General features: G+C 49.3%; 2 protein-coding genes across 5 annotated transcripts in view; one reads left to right on the top strand and one right to left on the bottom strand.

The window, feature by feature from the left end:
• Positions 1 to 2,437, top strand: part of URB1 (URB1 ribosome biogenesis homolog) — a 64,250-nt gene extending 61,813 nt beyond the window's left edge. For all 4 annotated transcript variants that reach the window (XM_029214628.1, XM_029214629.1, XM_029214630.1 and 1 more), the window contains 2 exons: positions 33 to 602; positions 1,654 to 2,437. In XM_029214628.1, coding sequence (XP_029070461.1) covers positions 33 to 602; positions 1,654 to 1,835 — 752 coding nt within the window. In that variant the 3' untranslated portion in view covers positions 1,836 to 2,437. The remainder of the gene's footprint in view (positions 1 to 32; positions 603 to 1,653) is intronic.
• A 1,401-nt stretch (positions 2,438 to 3,838) lies between these two features.
• On the bottom strand, positions 3,839 to 19,444 carry MRAP (melanocortin 2 receptor accessory protein). The gene is made up of 3 exons (XM_029215229.1): positions 19,260 to 19,444; positions 6,692 to 6,818; positions 3,839 to 4,466 (listed from the first exon to the last, which is right to left on the bottom strand). The coding sequence occupies exons 1-3, from the start codon at positions 19,363 to 19,365 to the stop codon at positions 4,106 to 4,108; spliced, it is 594 nt and encodes a 197-aa protein (XP_029071062.1). The 5' UTR covers positions 19,366 to 19,444; the 3' UTR covers positions 3,839 to 4,105.
• Between the last annotated feature and the right edge of the window lie 357 nt (positions 19,445 to 19,801).

Raw genomic sequence — 19,801 nt, forward strand, 5'->3', positions numbered from 1 at the left:
TGTGTGTGTGCGTGTGTGTGTGTGTGAGACAGAAATGCTCAAGGATAAGAACAAGCCAGTTGGGCCAGCCCGAGCCAAAGGCCTCCGGGGCCGGAAGCGGAGGCCTGGGGAGGCCGAGGAGGCGGTGGACCCCGAGCTGCCGGCGTCCACCTTGGAGGCGTGCAGGGGCCTCCTGAGGTCCATCCTGACCCACTGGGGGCCCACGTTTCCTGACCCCGAACCTGAGAGCGAAGGCCTGGGCCCCGTGGGCGCTGTCACCGTCCTGGTGGCCGGCTGGGTGCTGCGCTCCGCGGCCATGAGCCCGCTCGGCCGGGTGGAGATGGCGGGCCTCCTGGGCTGGCTCAGGAGCTGCATCTTGCCGCGGCCAGCGGTAGTGGCCGACCTCCTTCAGGACAGCGCCGTGGCGAGCGGCATGTTCAGGCTGTACAGCAGGTTCTGCGGCGCCGAGGGGCTGGCGGGGCCCGAGCAGAGCGTGGCCAGCCTCTTCAACGCCGTCATGCTGCAGCTGGGGGCGGCCCGCGGCCCCGCCGGGAGTCCCTACCGGCAGATACTCGAGGCCGTCCACCTCTCTTCTCTGAACGCGGAGGATGCAGCCACGCGAGGTAAGCCTGGTGCTCAGGTCGGAGGCTGAAGAAACGCGGGAGTGGGCCTGTGGTGGGGAGCATCTCCTGTCCCTTAGAGCCTGTCGTAAGCCTTTGGGGGCCCCTCTCCACGGTTCTGAGCATCGCGGAGAGGGCCACGGGGCCCTGAGTGTAGGGGGAGAGGAAATCTCTGCCTTTGCCTTCAGGTGAAAGAAACCTTTAGTGATGGTTTTGCTTACAGTGGAGAAAGATGCTCACGTCACAACCTTGTGTCCCACCGGGACGCTCTACTGCAGAGCAGCGGCTTCCCTAAGTTTCTATCGTTATTACCCACGTGAAGAGTTACGTTTCATGTCATGGCCAGGTGTGTGTGTGTGTGTGTGTGTGTGTACACTCGAGCACACATGTGCACAAGAGCACACACGTGCGCACACAAACACACAAGTCACACAATTTATGTGCTTGGCGCTTAGCAGGTTCTTAATAAAGGTGTGACTGCACAGACGAGGGAACAGCAAAGGCTGTAGGAGGACAGGAGGGAGGCTGTGACCATGTGCAGGTGGCTCCTCCATCCGGGAGGGTGGACCCTTCACTGGGGGATGAGGGACACGAGGGGGAGCAGGGAAGGGGGCGGGCCCACAGCACAGCAGGTGAGCTCACCTGGTAGCCGGGGTGCCCTGCCCTCTCCTGTGGCCGCAGTCGGGGAATTGAATCTGGGCCTGTAAACCTTCTCACCTGTGCCACTGAGGGGATGATGGGAAGTGACTCCGGGCCGCTCCTCCCTAACTTCGGTTGTGGCTCTTGGCCTGGGTGGTCAGCACCAAGGAAGAGACTTGACTTGTAGTAACTTTTTTTTACATTTCACACACATTCATTCATTGCATGAAAAGATAATTTTAAAATGAACAAGAAAGGTTGACTTATAGTCAAGCAAAGGTGGAATTAATTTATGGCAGTGCGTGCTCACTGCCGTCTGGGGCTTCGCACAGCCCCGGGCCCCTGTGCATGTGGGCGGGTGACTTGTTTTCTGACTGACCGGATTGCGTTCTAATGGCCTTGTCCCTTTCCTCAGCCACTGCTGCATTCCTGGTGTCTCTGTACATTAAGGACATCTGGCTGGGGGCCCAGCGGCCAGACACCCTCTTGACCCACGTCCGGATGGTCCTCGACGCCTCGGAGGACGTGGAAGGTGGTGACGAGGAGGCCGTCGTCAGGCTCTGCAAGGACATCGCGGCCGCGATCCCTGACACTTAACCCCGTGCGGCTGGCGCTTCCGGCTCCAGGCTCTAGGAGTCAGGTTGAATCAAGGGTTTCCATGGAAGGCCTGCGAGATGACAAGCTCTGAATGTTGACCAGGTGTCCTGACAGGAAAAGTTGGCTTCATTTAACTGACTGATAAATAATAAGCTCAAGGGACCACGTGTGCGAAGCGGTCAGGGTTACAGTGGGCTTGGGGACCTTCGGGCCGTGAGCCCCAGTCAGCCAAGACCCTTCCTCTTAGGGGCTCATTGTTCCTCAAAGAAATACCACAAATCGAGGTGGCGCTTCTGAGTGCTTAAGGGATTCATGGACTTTAAAGCCGAAGTGTCCAGAGATATGTCAGGCAGAAGAGCAAGAAGAGAGACATGTAAAGTTTGCCTTAAGGCTTTAAAACAAAGCTCTGTGGAACTTCTTGAATAAATAAGCCCTGCCAGTGCTGTGTTATTTTAGTACATAAGAAGGGCGTCGCCCTAAATCCTTAAAGCGTGAGATTGTTTTGACTTCTGCTTTGGAAAGACAGCCTATATTTTTAAAAATTCTGCTTCAAAGGGGGATTTAGAATTTTATAACTTGTTAATAAATGTCTATTTTTGTTAGGTTTTTGTGTTTTGTTTAATTGATTTAATCACAGGCTCTTTTTATTCTACAGAGACCTGCATTTCAGAGGTCAGGATTTGACTTTTAAGATTTCTACATTAATTGATATTGTAGCTGACGAACGTTGAATATGAAGTTTCATGGGTTTCCCAGATAAAATTTGGTCCTGATCATTTAAAGCTCTGCATGTACCCTCCTGCACACCCAGGTAGGTGCCCAGGGGTCTGCTGGGCCCTCGTGCCACGTCAGCACACGCATTCCCTGTCTGCCACCTGGGAGGTGGCTGTTTATTTGCCCATTGCACTGGCAATGGCTTGGTTTCAGCTTAAACATTTACACTTTTGTCTCCTTCCAGTGTTGTTTAGACTCTTTTCAGGTTTGTTTGTTTCTTTTTGCGGTACGCGGGCCTCTCACTGCTGTGGCCTTTCCCGTTGCAGAGCACGGGCTCCGGACGCGCAGGCTCAGCGGCCATGGCTCACGGGCCCAGCCGCTCCGCAGCATGTGGGATCCTCCTGGACCGGGGCACAAACCCGTGTCCCCTGCATCGGCAGGCAGACTGTCAACCACTGCGCCACCAGGGAAGCCCTTTTCTGGTTTTTTTAATGACTTAAGATTTTTACCAAGTCAAGAGTAACGCTTCTGTGCATTTGTCCCCTTCCCACAAGTGGGGCTCATCGTCTAGAAGACAAGGAGCATTTACCTCCCCTATTCCCTCGCCTGCAAAACACCCACAACCATATTCTTAGAATGTCGTGAAGCCAGAATCCTACGTTTAGATTCAAGTTGGAAAGCCCATGTGGTCCTTTCTGCCCTCTTTCTGCATCTCTGGAGCCCATCAGTCTCCCTTCCCCCATCTTCCCTTCTAACCCACTGTCCCCCGGGCTGGGGAGGCCAGGCCTGGCCCTCACCTTACAGGATTATTTTTCAGTCACCTGGGATGGAGGGGGGGGTGAGGTTTATGGGCTTTGTGGTATGGTGCTGGCACCCTGCCAGGGGCAGGCTGTCAGGCACTAGAGAACTAGGTCCATCGGGGGTCTCAGATCAGACGTCACACGAAATCACACAGCACGGGATCCTCCTGCCACTTGGGCTTAAGCCTTGCCTGCTGCACCCGACTGCCCTGTCCGGGGAGACGCCTCCCTGGGCTCTGTCTGTGAAAGGCCTTGGGGAGGTGGGAGGTGTGGCTCAGGTCCCCTGACCACAGTCAGCGAGTCTGGCTGGGCACACACTGCCCCATCTTAGTGACAGTGGGTGTCAGTGGGGGATGGAGGGGGACCTGGCAGGCACCCCCTGGGCGTCCTAAAGAAGGTGCAGATCAGCCAAGCGAACTCAGAGTTGATAAAAAAAACATTGCAGAAGTAATAGCGGAAACTATGAAGTGACATAGTAGAGATCAGTGAATATTTTTTAATCTTAATTCATACATATTTTACTTTTCTATCCTTCCTAAAGCAGCATGAGCAGTAAGTAGGCAGGTTAAGTGCACTAAAGGAAATGAGCACTATTTGGGGCCTCCTCCCTCGGCCAGATGGGCTGTTGCCAGCCTTGGGTAAATGCACACATGCGCCCCCTTGTACAGTCATTCCTGACCTAGTTGCACATCGTGCTACCTGTAACCAGGCTTTCAGAGGGCACGTGTGTGTCCAGGTTGGTTTGAGTTCCCTGGCTCACTCAGCAATGGCCCTGGTTTGGGTTGTTGGTTCTACTGTCGAGAGGTTCTGTCTGCAGGGGAGGCTCACTGGGCTTGAAGTTCCTGACGTCGGCTGGTACCGTGCGGGTCCCCATCGAGGGCCAGTTCCCAGAGAGCAGGGTGGCTCTGGGGGGTGGAAGGGGGCCGAGGTGGAGGGACTCTCCTGCTGCAGCTGCTGGACGGGGCCCGACGCTCTGCCACCTGGTTCCTCGACCGAGCTCGGTAGAGGCAGCGGGGTCCCCTGGGGGGCCCCGTGGTGCTGGGGTTGCTTCCAGACACAGAAGGGGAGGTTGAGGCCGAGACTCCAGGGGCACGTTGGGTGGTGCTGGGCATTGTTCCTGCGGACAAAGCAGAGGGAAGGAAGCGTCCAAGCTGCCCAGAGAACTGTCCTTCCCCGGGTTGGGGAGGGGACTCCCTGCTGCACCCTCCTGCCTGGCCAAAGCCTGCAGGGGAGAGTCACAGGGCGAGAGCCCCTCTGCCAGGGAAGCAGGCCCAGGGCTGGGGGGCAGGCTCAGCCTGGCTCACCAAGGCTACCACAGTGGAGAAATGGAAGAGAAGAGGAAGTGCTCGATGGTGACCCTGACCTTGGGGCTTTCCCTCTGACCTCATGTCACAGATTCACAGCTGGTGGAGGCAGGGGTGGGGGGATGGGAGGGGGGGAGGTTGACCTTCCGTCCATCCACATGTTTGAGTGTAGTTCATCTCGTGTCCGTACCTCATGCCAACTTGTATCTGAGCCAGAAATCCATCCTCCCTGGATGGACCCTCCTGCACTCGAGGTGCTGGGGGCACAGGACACATCCCGCCTGCCTTTAGTTTCATCAGTGAAGTGGGATGATAACTGCCTTGTGGGTATCAGGATGAGATGAGGCCATGTACCGATAGCTGTCTAAGCTAGAGAACTAGTTCAAATGTGGTTATAATTGGAACGTGAATGAAGAAGGCCAGGAAGGGAGCGCGAGGGAGCTAAGCCCTCCTTCCAGATGACTCAGATGATGCTAGCACAATCTTTTTTTTTTTTCCATCATGGAAAGAACGACTCTTTGGGAAGCAGCTCAGCATTCTCTTTCCTAAATCTAACTAAGGATCTATTTGGCCGCCCTGAGCATTCCTTGTCACAAAGTTCCTGGAGAGCATTTTCTGTAGTAAGCCATGCGGCCAGTCAGGACAAAGAGCGTCATTATTTTGCCCTGTGGTAAAACTGTAGCCCAGAAGATGCGCAAAACCCCTGTGTGCCCACCAGGCTGGGGAACCTTCCGCCGGGAGGTAGCTGAGTATCCTCACAAACTGTCCCTAGCACAGGGCTTGCTCCAAGTCTCCACCGCAGGGGAGTAGAAAAGAAAGTCCATTTCAGTAGTTTGTTCCTCGGGGATCTCTTGGGGGTAAAAATCTGCTTAGCGTCAACGTGAGTTCTGAAAACTGAAAGAATGGATTTCTTCATTGCTCGAAAGCTGGTCCCCGCCTCCCACATGTGACCAAGGGAACCAGAATGACCTGGTGTGTGTAGACCCGGTGCATGAGACACTATGGACAGGGCGGGTGGACGAGGGGGTAGGAGAGACAGAGGCCCCTCCAGGCAGGTCTGTGAATCCGCAGATCCACAGGCCTTTGGGGAACTGGCAGGGGGACCCCCTCAGGCAGGGGGGCTGCCCTCTGGTTCTTTCAGGGACTTGGAGGCTCCTCTTCCCCTCCTCTCAGAACAGCTCTGCCCACCTCTCCCTGCTCCCAGCTGCCTGTGCTGACCCACGGTTCCCACATCCCAGGAGTTCTTGGTCCATAATGGTACCCAGCCACCATCTTCCTCTGGCCCCCTCAGTGCCTCGTGGCCCCAGCTCCCCTGCCAGGCCATATGTTTCTAGGTGCAGTGGCCAGCCCTGGACCAGCCCTCTCCGGGTTGGTTGCCCACCCCTGGTCCCATGAGCTATGGCAGGGAGAGAGGTGGTATAGGGCCCCTTGTAAGCATTGTCCTTAGGACAGCGGTGGCTGTGTTGGGCGGATTCAGCTGGAAGGGAAAGTTGGATGCGGGAGGCCAATTGCGTAGCACAGGAGAATTAACATACAACGAGCTCGGCTCTAGTTACTACTTGGAACGCATGGATTGTACCTCCAATTTAACTTCCGCTTCATGGTCTGCAACAGCTTAACTGAGTTATGGTCTACACACCGCAAAGTTCACCCGTTTAAAGTTTATAATTCAATGGTCTTTAGTACGTTCCCTGAGTTGTGCGACCATCACCCCAATCTATGTTGGAATAGTTACCTCGTGCCCCAAAGAAACCCTGTGCCCCTTAGCAGTCAGCCCCACTTACTCTGCCTTCTCCCAGCCCTGGGCAACCGCTAATCTGCTTCCTGTCTGTGGCTTTGCCTCTTCTAGACATTTCACATCCAGGGAATCACACCGCGTGTGGTCTTCGGTGCCTTACCTCTTTCACGTAGCACAGTGTTTCCAGGGGTCATCCATGTTGCGGCATGAAATCAGGGCTTTATTCCTTTTTATGGCCAAATAATATTCCACCTGGGACATACGGGTACCCCCTATTTAGCCCCTCACGTGGCCACTTACCACATACCTCCGCCTGTCCTTACTTTCCTCGTCTGCGGGGAGGCTGGCCAGGACATGGACAGCAGCAGCAGGAACAGGAAGACCACGAAAGCTGCCAGGCTCACCCAGAAGGCGATGACGATCGAATCTGTGGGAGGCGGACACGCGTCTCCACGTCAGTGTGATGTCACAGGGCCCATGGCTGGGAAGCGAGAGCCCCCATGTGCTGTGGGGATGGGGCTCTGGGGCTAAGTCTTCTCGGCTGTGATGGGGGATGGAGGTACGGGGGCAGATTTTTCCATTAATGATAACCTTGGGAAGGAAACGGGCAGCAGCAGGGACCTGGCGTTTTTCCCAGGGCCACGGGCCTCTGGGTGAGTTTAGGGGGCTTATTGAGGGGAAAAAACAGTAAATGAAGTTGGGTGGCACCTCATGGGTTTGCTTTTTCAGCTGCTACTGATGATCAGAGAATGGATTTCCCCTCTTCCCTTCCTCTCGGGAGGGAGAAGAAAGAGCTGTGAGCAACTTCTCGTGGCAAGACGGCCTCCCCTCCCCTGTGAGGGCTGCAGCCCCTACCAGCCTGGTTAGGGACAGCTTCAAAGACCCCAAGATCAGAGACTTAGAAAAAAAGATGTGCGCTAGGCAACTGTGCCAGCCTGCCGCAGGAAGGGCCAGGCCCTTCCCGCTGTGGAGTTGTCACCCGAGGCCTGCCACGGCCAGCCTGCTAGAGGTGGAAAGAGCCGGTCCCTTTCTTTCCGAGGGACAGGCCCAGCTGCGGGGCAGTGGCAGGAGGAAAAAGCACTATTGCAGCCACTACTCTGGCTGTATCTGTGGCCGGAGGTGAAAGGACGCAGGGAAAACGGGAAAGATGCTTAGTCTCTTCTGGGCCCTGGGTAGATCCTGGCAGGTCAGGAGGTTCCTTTCTCTGAGACTCCGGGTCTGGAACTTTCGGCAAGTTGCTAGGGAACTGCAGGGGTATAGTTTCCCTTGGGGGTTGTCTTTGGCTCTGGGCACAGAGGACCAGGTTCATAATTAGTGTCTGCAAGTATCTTCTCCCATACACACTCATGCCCCCAGGACAAGATGCCCCAGACCAGGATATGCTAGGCACCTACATGTGTGACCAAAGGAAGCCACTGAAGGATAGTAATCAACAGGCATGTATTAAGCACGTACAGGAGCCAGGCTTTGCTGGGGGCTGTTAAGGATTCAGAGGGGGCCAACCTAGCCCACCAGAAATCGCTGACCCCCTTCAGGATGCTGCATCTCTCCCCCAGCCTCCTCGGCACTCCTGCACTGCCTGTGCCAGCCGTGCCCTGCCTTCTGTTGGGTTCTGTTCAAACAAAAGATGTTTTTGTGATGGATTCAAATGAAAAGATGTTTATAAATGGGTGAACAAATGAACAAATAACTGAATGGAGGATTAGAGATCTATGAGTCATTTGTGGGGTAAATAATAGTAATTTAGTAAAGATCATTACCACTGCCCTCTATGATCCAAGACAGGTAGAGGGAGAAACTGAGACCTTGGAAGAGTTGATTTTAGGTCCTAAAAGTGTCAAAAACAGGTAATAAGGAAAAGATGCAGTATTTGCAAAAGGAATCATGGGCCTCCACCACCTAGTAATACATCAGCAACTTGGCAACCACACTGAAGAGAGGCAAGGACAGCAAAGCCCCACAGGCTGACTCTCACATCCTCTCGGCTTTCTGTCCCTGACCTGAGAAACCGATGGGGGTGCCCTAGAGCAACAAACTGTTGTAGGGGACGTATGGGCTCCCGGGAAATAGGAAATGAGGTTGTTGCCATCTGTCTTAAGCTTAAGGACTTTTTTTTAAAATTTTTATTGGAGTGTAGTTGATTTACAATGTTGTGTTAGTTTCAGGTATACAACAAAGCGAAGCAGTTATACGTATACATATATCCACTCTTTTTTTTAGATTCTTTTCCCATATAGGCCATTACAGAGTATTGAGTAGAGTTTCCTGTGCTGTACGGTAGGTTCTTATTAGTTATCTATTTCATATACAGTAGTGTGTATACGTCAATCAAAAGAAGCCTCTGACTTTCTTAGTGTTCCTTGCCTGCTCACTCTGTATTATTCCACAATACCTGCTTCGGTTCAGCTCTGTCCCAAAGAGTCCCAATTTATTGTATAACCCTCAAAGTATAAGAGTATGTATGTTTTCAGAAAATATGGTTTGGGATTTTTATTGTATAAGGAAGTTTCAGATTTCTGCAGACACTAACGCTCTTTTACTTTCATAAAAATAATGCAGGATTTGAGGTCTTTGGCACCTATGTAAGTTCCGTCAGAGCCTCTAAGAAAACAGCCCCCAAAGCTGAGCAGTTGAGACGCCCCCTCCCCTCCCCCAGGCTCCCCTCCCCCAGGCTCACGCTGTCTGTCCCAGCCCTTGGTCATTATCTCCAGATGCTGAGCAGGAAATGAGATGTTACCGCTCCCAGAACACAGCGTCTTCAGAGAAGTGAAATTTTCATTTCGCCAGACCAAAAAGGCGAACAGTAGCCACTAGCTGTTTCCTGTACTATATTCTATTTCATCGTGTTCTTTTGAAAAAGGCAACCAAGAAAATAGGGTTTTTTCCTCTTCTTCCTGAAGGTTCAGCCTAAGTGCTTGAGAGGACGTTTTGTACCAAGGGTGAGAGCTGTCATTCCCCAGTGTTGGAAATGTTTAAACATCCGTGGGCTTGTCTTTACAACAAGGAGCACCAGGCTGGCTTGACAATGAAACTGGTCCAGCCACGGAAAACCCCCCTTCCCTTCCCTCTTCTCCAAGGCCCTAGAATAAAATTAACCCCAAGGTTTTTCCCTTCTTGGGGAATAATAACGGGGTTAAGGGCCTAGGCTCTGGAGGCTAACAAATTCTGACTTGGTCATTTCCTAGCTGTTTGATCTCAGGCAATCTTTTACATCTCTAAATTTATTAACAGATAAACTCCTTATCTGTTAAATGGGGATAATAGTATGTGTTTTTTGGCTGTTAGGCAAATTAAATAAAATAATATGTATATGCAATGTACATGGCACAATTCCTTGTTTAATGGTCGTGAACCAATGTATAAATAGAACTAATATTATTTCAGCTACGAGGGCTTTGTGGCAAGTAATATCACGGTATCCTTCAAGCTCTCACTAAAATGTAAGCTATGAGTGAAGGTAATTGTAGCATAGACTGCTGGCTGTCAATCCTAATGTTTGCTTTCACATGCTTCCATAGTAATAGAACCCCTCCTTTAGCAGGTCACATGGCTTCCTGGCATGAAGACTACATTTCCCAGCCTCCCTTTCAGTTAGTAGGGTCATGAGACAAGGTTCTGGCTAATGAGATGTGAGTGGAGCAGTTACAGGACAGCTTCTAGGAGTCCTTCTGCAGAGATGGCTGGATTTCTAAAACCCATGTCCCTTCTTATGCCCTTACTCCATTTTGTTGCCCAGAACATGGATGTGATGGCTAGAGCCAGGCTTGGATGGCAGGGATGGCAGAGATATGAGCTAGAACAAAGCCACTTCTTGAAGATTTCATGGAGCTGACCTACCATCCCATCCTTCAAACTTGTACATGAAAGAGAAATCAACATCTGTTTTATCTGGAACTCTGTTAATTTAACCAATTTTCTCTATTGAATCTGTAAAAAAATTGACTTTTTAAATGAACATATCAAAACTGACAAATCCAAATGAATGCGGACCTTCAAAATAATCGTCTGCTCTCTTCCACAGTCATCTAAATTTTCCTAAAATACATGCGATGATCAAACATTTATAAACTCTTCTTTTGCAGTTACCTTGAAGGACACACACACACACACACACACACACACACACCCCAATTTTGCTACTTTATGAGATATTTTATTTTTGACACCCAGCTGGTATCAATCAGCTTAAGTCCATCCACCTGATTGGTTTCTGGGTGATTCTTAACTATTTCCCAGAAGCAAATCCACTCTCCAAAGCAATACATAATTTATCTCTGTGGACATTTCATAGAATGTGTCATGGCCACCAAAGTCATTTCCAAAGTAAGAGTTCCAAGCAGTTTTTGTGCAATGACAGACTCATTCGAGTTTGGCAGCTCCACATGGGGCTAGCTAGATGGGAAATTTGTTCCAAGGTAAACATATTCGTATCTTTGTTTAAAAATCACTTTCACTGCTTACGTCATGTCCATGGGACTGACCATTTGCTGAAGACTTAAACATCCTAATTAAAGTGGTAACCTGAACTTGATCCCTCTGACCAAAAGAGAAGAGTTATATAGAGGTCCTTTGTATTATTATTTATTTTTTAACCTCTTTATTGGAGTAGAATTGCTTTACAATGGTGTGTTAGTTTCTTCTGTATAACAAAGTGAATCAGCTATACATATACATATATCCCCATATGTCCTCCCTCTTGCGTCTCTCTCCCACCCTCCCTATCCCACCCCTCTAGGTGGTCACAAAGCACCGAGCTGATCTCCCTCTGCTGTGAGGCTGCTTCCCACTAGCTACCTGTTTTACATTTGGTGATGTCTATATGTCCATGCCACTCTCTCACTTCATCCCAGCTTACCAGACTGCCTTATTATTGAAGCCGCCAGAAGCAGTGCATCAGCAGAAGTCAATACGGGCCATGACGAATTCTTCCTAACCTCTAATTAAAGGAAGAAGACATATTGACCTGAGAGGTAAATAATACAGCCGTAAAGCCAGACACTACCGAAGGAAAATCAACTCATCTCACTACTCCCTGCAAGGCAGTACTTGAGTAGCATCTGGAGACTCATGGTATTAAAATAATCTGTATGGTTGCTATAAGACTGGAATACGGGACTGTTTTTTTCTCCTAAGCTTAGCCGCTGAAAAGGGAACAAATAGAAGATCAAACATGTAATCAGTCTGTTCAGGAAGGGTCTCAGGAAACAGATTTGTATTTTCCACCTTTCTGACCGTGCTGGGAAGATTCTTAAACTTTCCGTGAAACAGAAGCCACGTCTGAAAAATCACAAGGGTAACAATCCTTGTGACGTCCCTGTAACAGAATCACACCAGATTTTAAGCCATCCTGGGAAAGGGCAACCCACAGCCTTCAAGTCAGCACTGAATGCTCATAAAAATATATCTAAATCCCTAGACATTTCCAATTATCTGCCCAACCATGATGGAATAAATTGCACTGTCTGGGCATGAACACAAAAATCTTAAAATCCTTCCTGCTTGTTAGGTTAACACATGAGCTCGGGGATTTTTTCTTCTATTTTTGTCTTCTCTACTTGACATAGGAGTTGAACCCAGCCTGGACTTCACCATGTCTACCAGCTGCCCTAGGTGACCTTCTAGTGAGACGATCTGAGCGAGAGCTTTGCCTCTTTGCCCAAAGCATTCCCAGCATCTTTCTTTCTTTGATGCGCGCCCCTGCAGAGACCTGGGATATGATGCTTTCTGATTTGTTTGACTGGGTTGGCGATCCAGCCCAGAGGAACTGGCAGGGAGAGAAAGTCACATTTGTCAGTAAAGGAGGTCACCTGCTTGCTGTGGCTGACCTCTGTCCACCCTCACCTGGACTCACGCTTACCTTACCGTACCTTCGAAGCCAAGTAACAGAGCATCCCTGAGACTGCCCAATGCTGCCTTTTGCTGATCATCACAGAAAACAAAAGTGACACAGTGATAACGGGAGCACAGAGATTGGATGAGGGAGATTGCTGCTTTTGCATTTTTTAGGCTTTTTCTTTTTTAGTGAACTTTTTTGAATTCAAGTACTAAGGACAGAAATAGGTGAGACATCTTTACTTAACACACAACAGTGGAAGATGTTCTTCCCTCCCCAAGGCCACTGCTTATAAGAGCAAAATTCTGGAAACATTCTATATGTTCAAAGATACATATTTCTAGAACACCATGCAGCTATTTGCAAAATTTTTGTGAAAGAATATTTAACGACATGGGAAAAGAAAATACTGTGAGGTCAGTAAGAGCAGGGTACAAAATAGCATACACAGCCAGATCTGATTTGAAATATATCTAGGAGACAGGATGTGCATAGTGAATTCTCTCTGTCTGCTTCAGCTGATGGCCAAGACAAAGGTGCCACTATAGACTGAATGTTTGTGTCTCCTACCCACCATTCATATGTGGAAGCCCTAATCCCCAGTGTGATGATTTTTGGACGTGGGGACTTTGAGAGGTAATTAGGGTTAGATGAGGTCATGAGGGTGGAGCCCTCATTAGGATTAGTGACCTCATGAGAAGAGAAAGAGACACACATACACTCTTTCACCATTTGCGCCGAGGAAAGGCCTTGTGAGCAGACACAGAGAAGGTGGCCATCTACAAGCCAGGAAGCAAGTGCTCACCAGACAGAGAATCTACTGCCACATTGATCTTGGACTTCCAGCCTCCAGAACTGTGAGAAATAAATACCTGTTATTTAAGCCACCCAGCCTGTGATGTTTTGTTATAGCAGCCCAAGGAGACTAAGACAGGGCTTGACTACTTAAAATCTGACTTGGTGATGCTTAGCTCTAAGGAATTTTCTTTAGAGACAGTAGATAGTATTAGGAGTCCCCCAAGACCCTCATCTTGTAGGAGAGGGTGCCCTGCCCTCGAGTCCATGGGGACAACCCAGGGCATTCCCTATGTGTCTGTTGCATACTTCCCAGCCTGCAGATCTGTGGGAAATAAATTTCTTTTGTTTATAATCCACCCAGTCTCTAGTATTTTGTTATAGCAGACTGAAAGGACTAATACAGGCTGCTGTAACAAAGTACCATGTCTGGGGTAACTTAAACTACAGAAATTAATTTTCTCACAGTTCCGGAGGTTGGAGGTCCAAGACCAAAGTGTCAGCAGGGTCAGTTTCTTCTGGGGCCTCTCTCCTTGGCCTGTCTTTCACTGGGTCCTCTCATGGTCATCCCCCTGTGTGTGTCTGTGTTCTAATCTCTTCTTACAAGGGCACCAGTCGCTCTGGATTACGGCCCAGCCTAATGACCTCATTTTAACTTAATCACCTCTGTAAAGGTCTTATCTCCAAATACAGTCACCTTCTGGGGTACTGGGAGTTAGAATCTCAACATAAGAATTTGGTGGGGGGCCGGGGGACACAATTCAGCCTATAACATCCAGGAAGGAAAAACTTGGAAGGGGTTCAGACCTCCCTGGAGGAGATGTGGTTTGGCCACTGGATGGCAGAGGGGTTGGGTCATTCAGCCAGGCCTGAGTTTGCCTGGAGCTGCTGGACAAACCATGGAGAGCCCTCTGGAGGCCTGGTGGGTGGGTGAGGGTGTTGAGGGGGAAGAGAGGAAGATGGAGGAGTTGTGGCACCTCCCCCACTGACCACAGTTTGCCCGGGGGCTTTGGTTTCTTTGTCTACATGGCTGCAGAGAGGTTATTGCCACACCAAGGCTGCAAGATCTCAGGGAGACGGTGTTCTGGGCCAGGGACCGGGGCTAGTTCCCCCAGATGTCCCCACGCCCTCACTGCTGAACCCCCAACCCCGGTGCTCCAGCGGTGCCCTCCAGAGCCCTCTCCTGAGAAAGCCTAACACGTGCTCACTTTAAAGAAAATACCATCGTTGATCACAGAGCCTATTTTGAAGGGCGCATTCAGAGCTGAGAGGCAATAAATTGATAATTGGTGCAAATATTCATCATAAAAATTAATAATGTGTGCAAGAGCAGCCTACTTCACATTAGTTTATTCATTCATTCAGCAAACAGCTATTGTGTGCCTACTGTGTGCTAGGCACTATTTAGGAGCTCGAGGGGTAGAGAGAGAGAGAGAGAGAGAGGTAGACAAAGGTTCCTGCTCTGCTGGATCTGACATCCTGGTGAGAATCTGCCCCCTGATCATGAAAAGTGTCCTGGGAAGAGTCCTGAGGCATCAGAGCTGGAATTTAGGTCCTGGCTCTGTGACTAGTCAGCTGCGTGACATTAAGTCACTTGGCCTCTCTGAGCCTCACATACTTCTATTCCCATGGCTGTAACACCGGAGCATGCTCATTCGTTCATTTATGCGGCCGCTCCCTCCTATACTGTGAACTCCTAAGGGTAGGGATCTTTTCAACTTTATGCTTCCAGCCCCAGCACATGGCTGTTTCCTGCCCACGTGTCACCACTACCCTACTGACCCTCACATTTATATGTTCACCAGAGCCATTTTCTTAGCAAGCAAATCGGCCCTTGTCTCTTCCCTGCTTACAATTTTAAATGACTCCCTGCAGTTTACAGGGATCCTCCAAGGCTGGCCTGCAAGAACCTGGCCCCCGGGGATCTGGAGCTCATCCTTTGTCACCCTTCCCGAAACACCGTCCCGGAAACACATCTTTTACCTACAGGAGTGTAACTGTTCTCTACCCTGCGCCAGCCCCCTGAGTAGCAGGCAAATTCTAATCGATTTTTTGGACTCAGCTTTGCCACATCTTCCCTGGGAAGCCTTCCTTCACCTCTTACTTCTCCCCAGGGGTGTCCTTCTCTGTGCTCTGTGGGCAACTTTCGCAAATCTCCAGCCTAACACCATTAACTGAATAAACGTTTATTACTGATCAGTATCTCCCACTTGACGGGACAGTTGAGGATAAACAGAGTGACCTGCTTGATCTCTTCCTCGAGCCAGTGTCATCTACAAAAAGGGTCTGGTCTAGACTAAGAGAGACTCCAGGGACCAGACGCAGCTTATCAGCATGGAGCGGACAAAATAGCTCTCATGCACATTTGGGGGGAACTGGGAAAATCTGAACATAGACCGGAGATTAGACGATACTAAGAAATAATTGTTGAAGAGTTTAGATGTACTGTGATGTACTAACTTTTAATAGTTTCCTAAATTTGCTGGAGGAGTGTCATGAGGTCTGTAACCTATTTGGAAATACAACATCACAAGATAGATCAATATGGTAATGAAATAAAATAGTTGTTGGGCTTCCCTGGTGGCGCAGTGGTTGAGAGTCCGCCTGCCGACAAAGGGGACACGGGTTCGTGCCCCGGTCCGGGAAGATCCCACATGGCGCGGAGCGGCTGGGCCCGTGAGCCATGGCCGCTGAGCCTGTGCGTCCGGAGCCTATGCTCCGCAACGGGAAAGGCCACAACAGTGAGAGGCCTGTGTACCGGAAAAAAAAAAAAAAAAAAAGAAGTTGTTAAATAAAAAATCGAGGGCACGGATTTAGTCCATTTGCTTTTATACCTCCAGCTCCCAGTGCAACCGTCTGACGCGTAATGGATTGTACAGAATTTTGATTGTTGAATTAATCATGAGCAGTGGCCAGAAGGTGGGAAAAGGTATGGAGTGTTTCTGATGTGGAAGTGGATGTCTTTGAAAAGATTGAAAACAAAATTGACAGCTCCTAATTTCAGAGGGACTACCAGGAGGAAAAGGGGGCTTAGACCTATTGGGGAGGGCAGGGGCAGGGAAATGAGCAGAGGGCACGTGGTTGAGCCTGGAGTCCCTCTTATGCAGGGACGCCGTGAACAGTTACACAGGCTGCACACTGCTCAAGGGACCCCACCTGAATGGGTTGTGATTAGCTGTGTGCCCAAAGGAGGAGGCTTTTTTCTAATTTTTCTCTACCATGGGGGTTAGTGGCAGCCCTGTTCCTATGTTTGTGGGGCTTGAGGAAGGAGAGGAGAATTAAGGTGACCATCCGATGTGCCTGGGTTTCTCAATATGCATCCATGGGACAGTCCTGGGCAAACCTAGAAGGTTGGTTGCCCTCAGTATAGGGGAGCAAGAGAAAGAAGAGATTGAGGAGATGGAAGTGAAGATGGAGAGAGACTGAAACCAGGGGGCAGAAGGAGATAAGCTTGTGGGCTGATGTTTTCCAAAGGGACCAGAAAATGGAGTCATTGTCACCAGCTCATAACACAACTTCCTGCAAGCTCAGCAACCTGTCCTCCCCACCTGGGCTCTGCTGAGCATCCATAGGACAGGATGTCCACTTTCCCACCCACTGGACCCAGCCTCATACAGTTACAGACAGGCCCAGGGAGGAGAGAGGGCACCCAAGGGAGTTCTCAGTTTCCCCTCAGCAGCTCCAGGCAGGAGTTATTACAAAACAGCACACAAAGTAGGAGTGCAATTGTATGTGGGTGTATAGGTGTCTGTGTATGTCCATGCATGCACATGTGTATGTGCCTGTGTGCACATGAGGATACAGACACAGAACAACCCTAATTGGCTAGGCACCAAAACGTTAACACTGATTTTTTTCTGACTGGTAGAGTGAAGTAATTTACTAAGGAGCATATCAAACTTTAAAAAAGATATTTAAAAAATGTGGTCAGGGCTTCCCTGGTGGCGCAGTGGTTGGGAATCCACCTGCAAACAGGAATAAAGGATCCCCGAAGGAGCACCTCTCCCTGTGGGTGTCAAAGATTCCTGATATCTAGGGGTTGGGTATAAAATGGTATCTGATATCCATTGTAATAAATCTGGAGTTAACTTTCTAAGACACTAGGATACTTTTGAGACAGAATATTCTTTTAAGATGGATTTTTAAAAAAATAAATGAGATTTAACATTTTTCTTATTTTATTTTTTTAATTAGTTAATTAATTTTTGACCACACCACCACATGGCTTGTGGGATCTTAGTTCCCCGACCAGGGATCGAACCTGGCGCCCTCGGCAGTGAAAGCACCGAGTCCTAACCACTGGACCGCCAGGGAATTTCCTTAAGATGGATTTCTTGATAGAGTTTAATTTATTTGTTTGGGGTTCCAATAAGCTGGGTGAGTTTCTTCAAATTGTAGATATCATGTTTTCTATTGTCTGTATGCAGATATGGGAGAGTTATTTTGTCAGTCCCCTAAGATGCATAACTTGAATCCTTGCCATGAAAATACCAATTGATGTTTACTCTTCATGGGAGAGATGACCCAGCAACTGGCTTCCCCCTGTAGGAGTCAAAAGCCCCCAACATCTAGCTTGTCTGGGGGGTGGCAAGGCGGTGACTTGTCTCTCTGGTGAGATTCCTCACTGAGATAATCTTTACTGGGTTTGGGAGTTTGAGGAGGAATTTCTTATTTGATCTCATTTCTAGCTCCCCAGGTTGTAAACTTCCAACTCTAGTTCAAGTGTGCAAGAAAGAACATCTCAAACCTCATACACAATTTAGAGAACACCAGCCGTTTTCGTCAGAAATAGAAGTGGTTTGTGGGTAAGGGGGGGAAGGGCAGAGGACTGAGATCATGGGTTCTAAGATTCTAGAGCTGCAAATGGTCCTCCCACCCAAAAAAAAAAAAAAAGCAGCTGGGAGACTCTTTGGAGCCCAGGTGGTGGCTGAGAGGGGTGTCTGGCACATGAAAAGACAGGAGTGTCTGAAGCTGAGCCAGAATTTTATTTAATTCGTGTTAATTTTTAAAAGTCTTTCCTGAATGCAGATCTACATGTTGTCCAGATCAATATGTATCCCGAAGTTCTGAACTTTTGATAATATACTTATGTGGGCTTTTATTTCAAATCTGCCACTTTCTCCCTATTACTATATGTCTTCCTTATTGTGAGTCGTAGGTGAAAAAAATCTGCATTTTAATGTCATAACTATAGACCTTGTATCAGAAAACACACGCCAAATCATTTTCCCCCCAAAGGTTTTGCTACAGTGCCAGGGATACAGGAAGTCCTCAGCAAACATGAAACAGAAGTCCTCAGCTTTTGCAAGTTGTAAATGAAACAGGAAACAGGAACACTTCCTAACCAGACATTCTATAGGACTTCCCCCAAGGGCCCTGCCAGGGATCTGCCTCCTTTTATTAAATGACACCATCCGAGTGAATTTCAGTTTTGAGCTGGTGTGTAACAGACTATCTTTCTTTTCATAGGAGAAGCATCCGGTTCCTTCGAAGGACTGCGTTCTTTTTTTGAAGGACATAGTGTGTGATGGTAGTGAAATCCCAAGGAACCCAAGGGACTTCAGAATAAGCAGAGAGGATGGGCTCCTGAAACTGAGACTTTGTTTTTGTTTTGTTTTGTTTTTCATGTTCATTCACTCAGTCAACTCATTATCTTGACTGACTAGCTGGAATAATCAGAGGAGATCGCTGACAAAGTACCAAGTTACGCAAGAGATAAAGGCTGGGCAGGGGCAAGGAGGAAAAGGATGTTTACTTGTCTGGTTGTCCTTCCTGAGACTGTGAAGATGAAGCACTGGCGGGTATTTTAATAAGAATTAGTAAGTCACACATCTTAGGAGTGGACACAGTAACTCTCTCCCACATCTGTATAGAGACAACAGAAAACGTGAAATCTGCAATTTGAAGAAACTCATCTAGCTTATTGGAACCCCAGACAAATCTAACTCTATCAAGAAATCTATCTTACCAGTAGCTTATGCTCCCAAAGTGTCTTAGTTTCTCAGGAGGTTAGTTCCAAACTTATTACAGAAGATAACAGGTACCCCCCCCACCCCCCGCCATTCCCTTATATCCACGAGCTCAAGTCATGTTCTGGCTTCCCGGTGGCATCTGCTGTAGTTCTTGAGTGAATGGAGAAAAGTCATGTGGGCCAACCCCCAGCCTCTGCCCGGCCAGCTTTCCCAGTTCGGGACTCACCCCCAGCCTCTGCCCGGCCAGCTTTCCCAGTTCGGGACTCACGTTTGCTGGCCTTCAGCTTCTTCTCATCCACGGGAATGAGGTCCAAGTAGTCCAGGTAGTATTCGTAGCTGTCGTATGCAGTAGAGGCATTGGTCCGGTTGGCCATGCCTGCGGCGCTGGCAGGTGGCCCCTCCGGAGCTGCTCAGAGCTCTACCAGGAGGTTGCCCGGCTGATTTCTGTAAAATCATCCAAGTGTGTCTGTGGGTCTCCAGGCTCAAGGCCTGCCCACTTATCAGAGCCGTTGGGCTCAGAGGAAGGTCAGAGGGGTGGGCCTGACATCTTCAGTGTTCAAGTAGAGCATTCCATCCTGCCCTGCTTGACGGAACTCCAAAACAAACAGAGCTACAAGGCTGGAGCCTGCAGTCCCAGTGCAGTTCCAGGTTGGCCCTCAGCGTCAGGACAGGAAAACAGATCCCCCAGGGCCCCTTGAAAGGCAAGATGTGGTCTACGATTGGAAAGGACAGTCACTTTCTACCTTAAGTACCTAAAAAGTTAATCAGCAAATCAAAAGCCTGTCGGTGCCCTTGACTTGCATTAAGGCA

The sequence above is a fragment of the Monodon monoceros genome, unplaced genomic scaffold, assembly GCF_005190385.1.
Source record: "Monodon monoceros isolate NGI ecotype Baffin Bay Population unplaced genomic scaffold, NGI_Narwhal_1 Super_Scaffold_11, whole genome shotgun sequence".
Lineage (NCBI taxonomy): Eukaryota > Metazoa > Chordata > Mammalia > Artiodactyla > Monodontidae > Monodon > Monodon monoceros.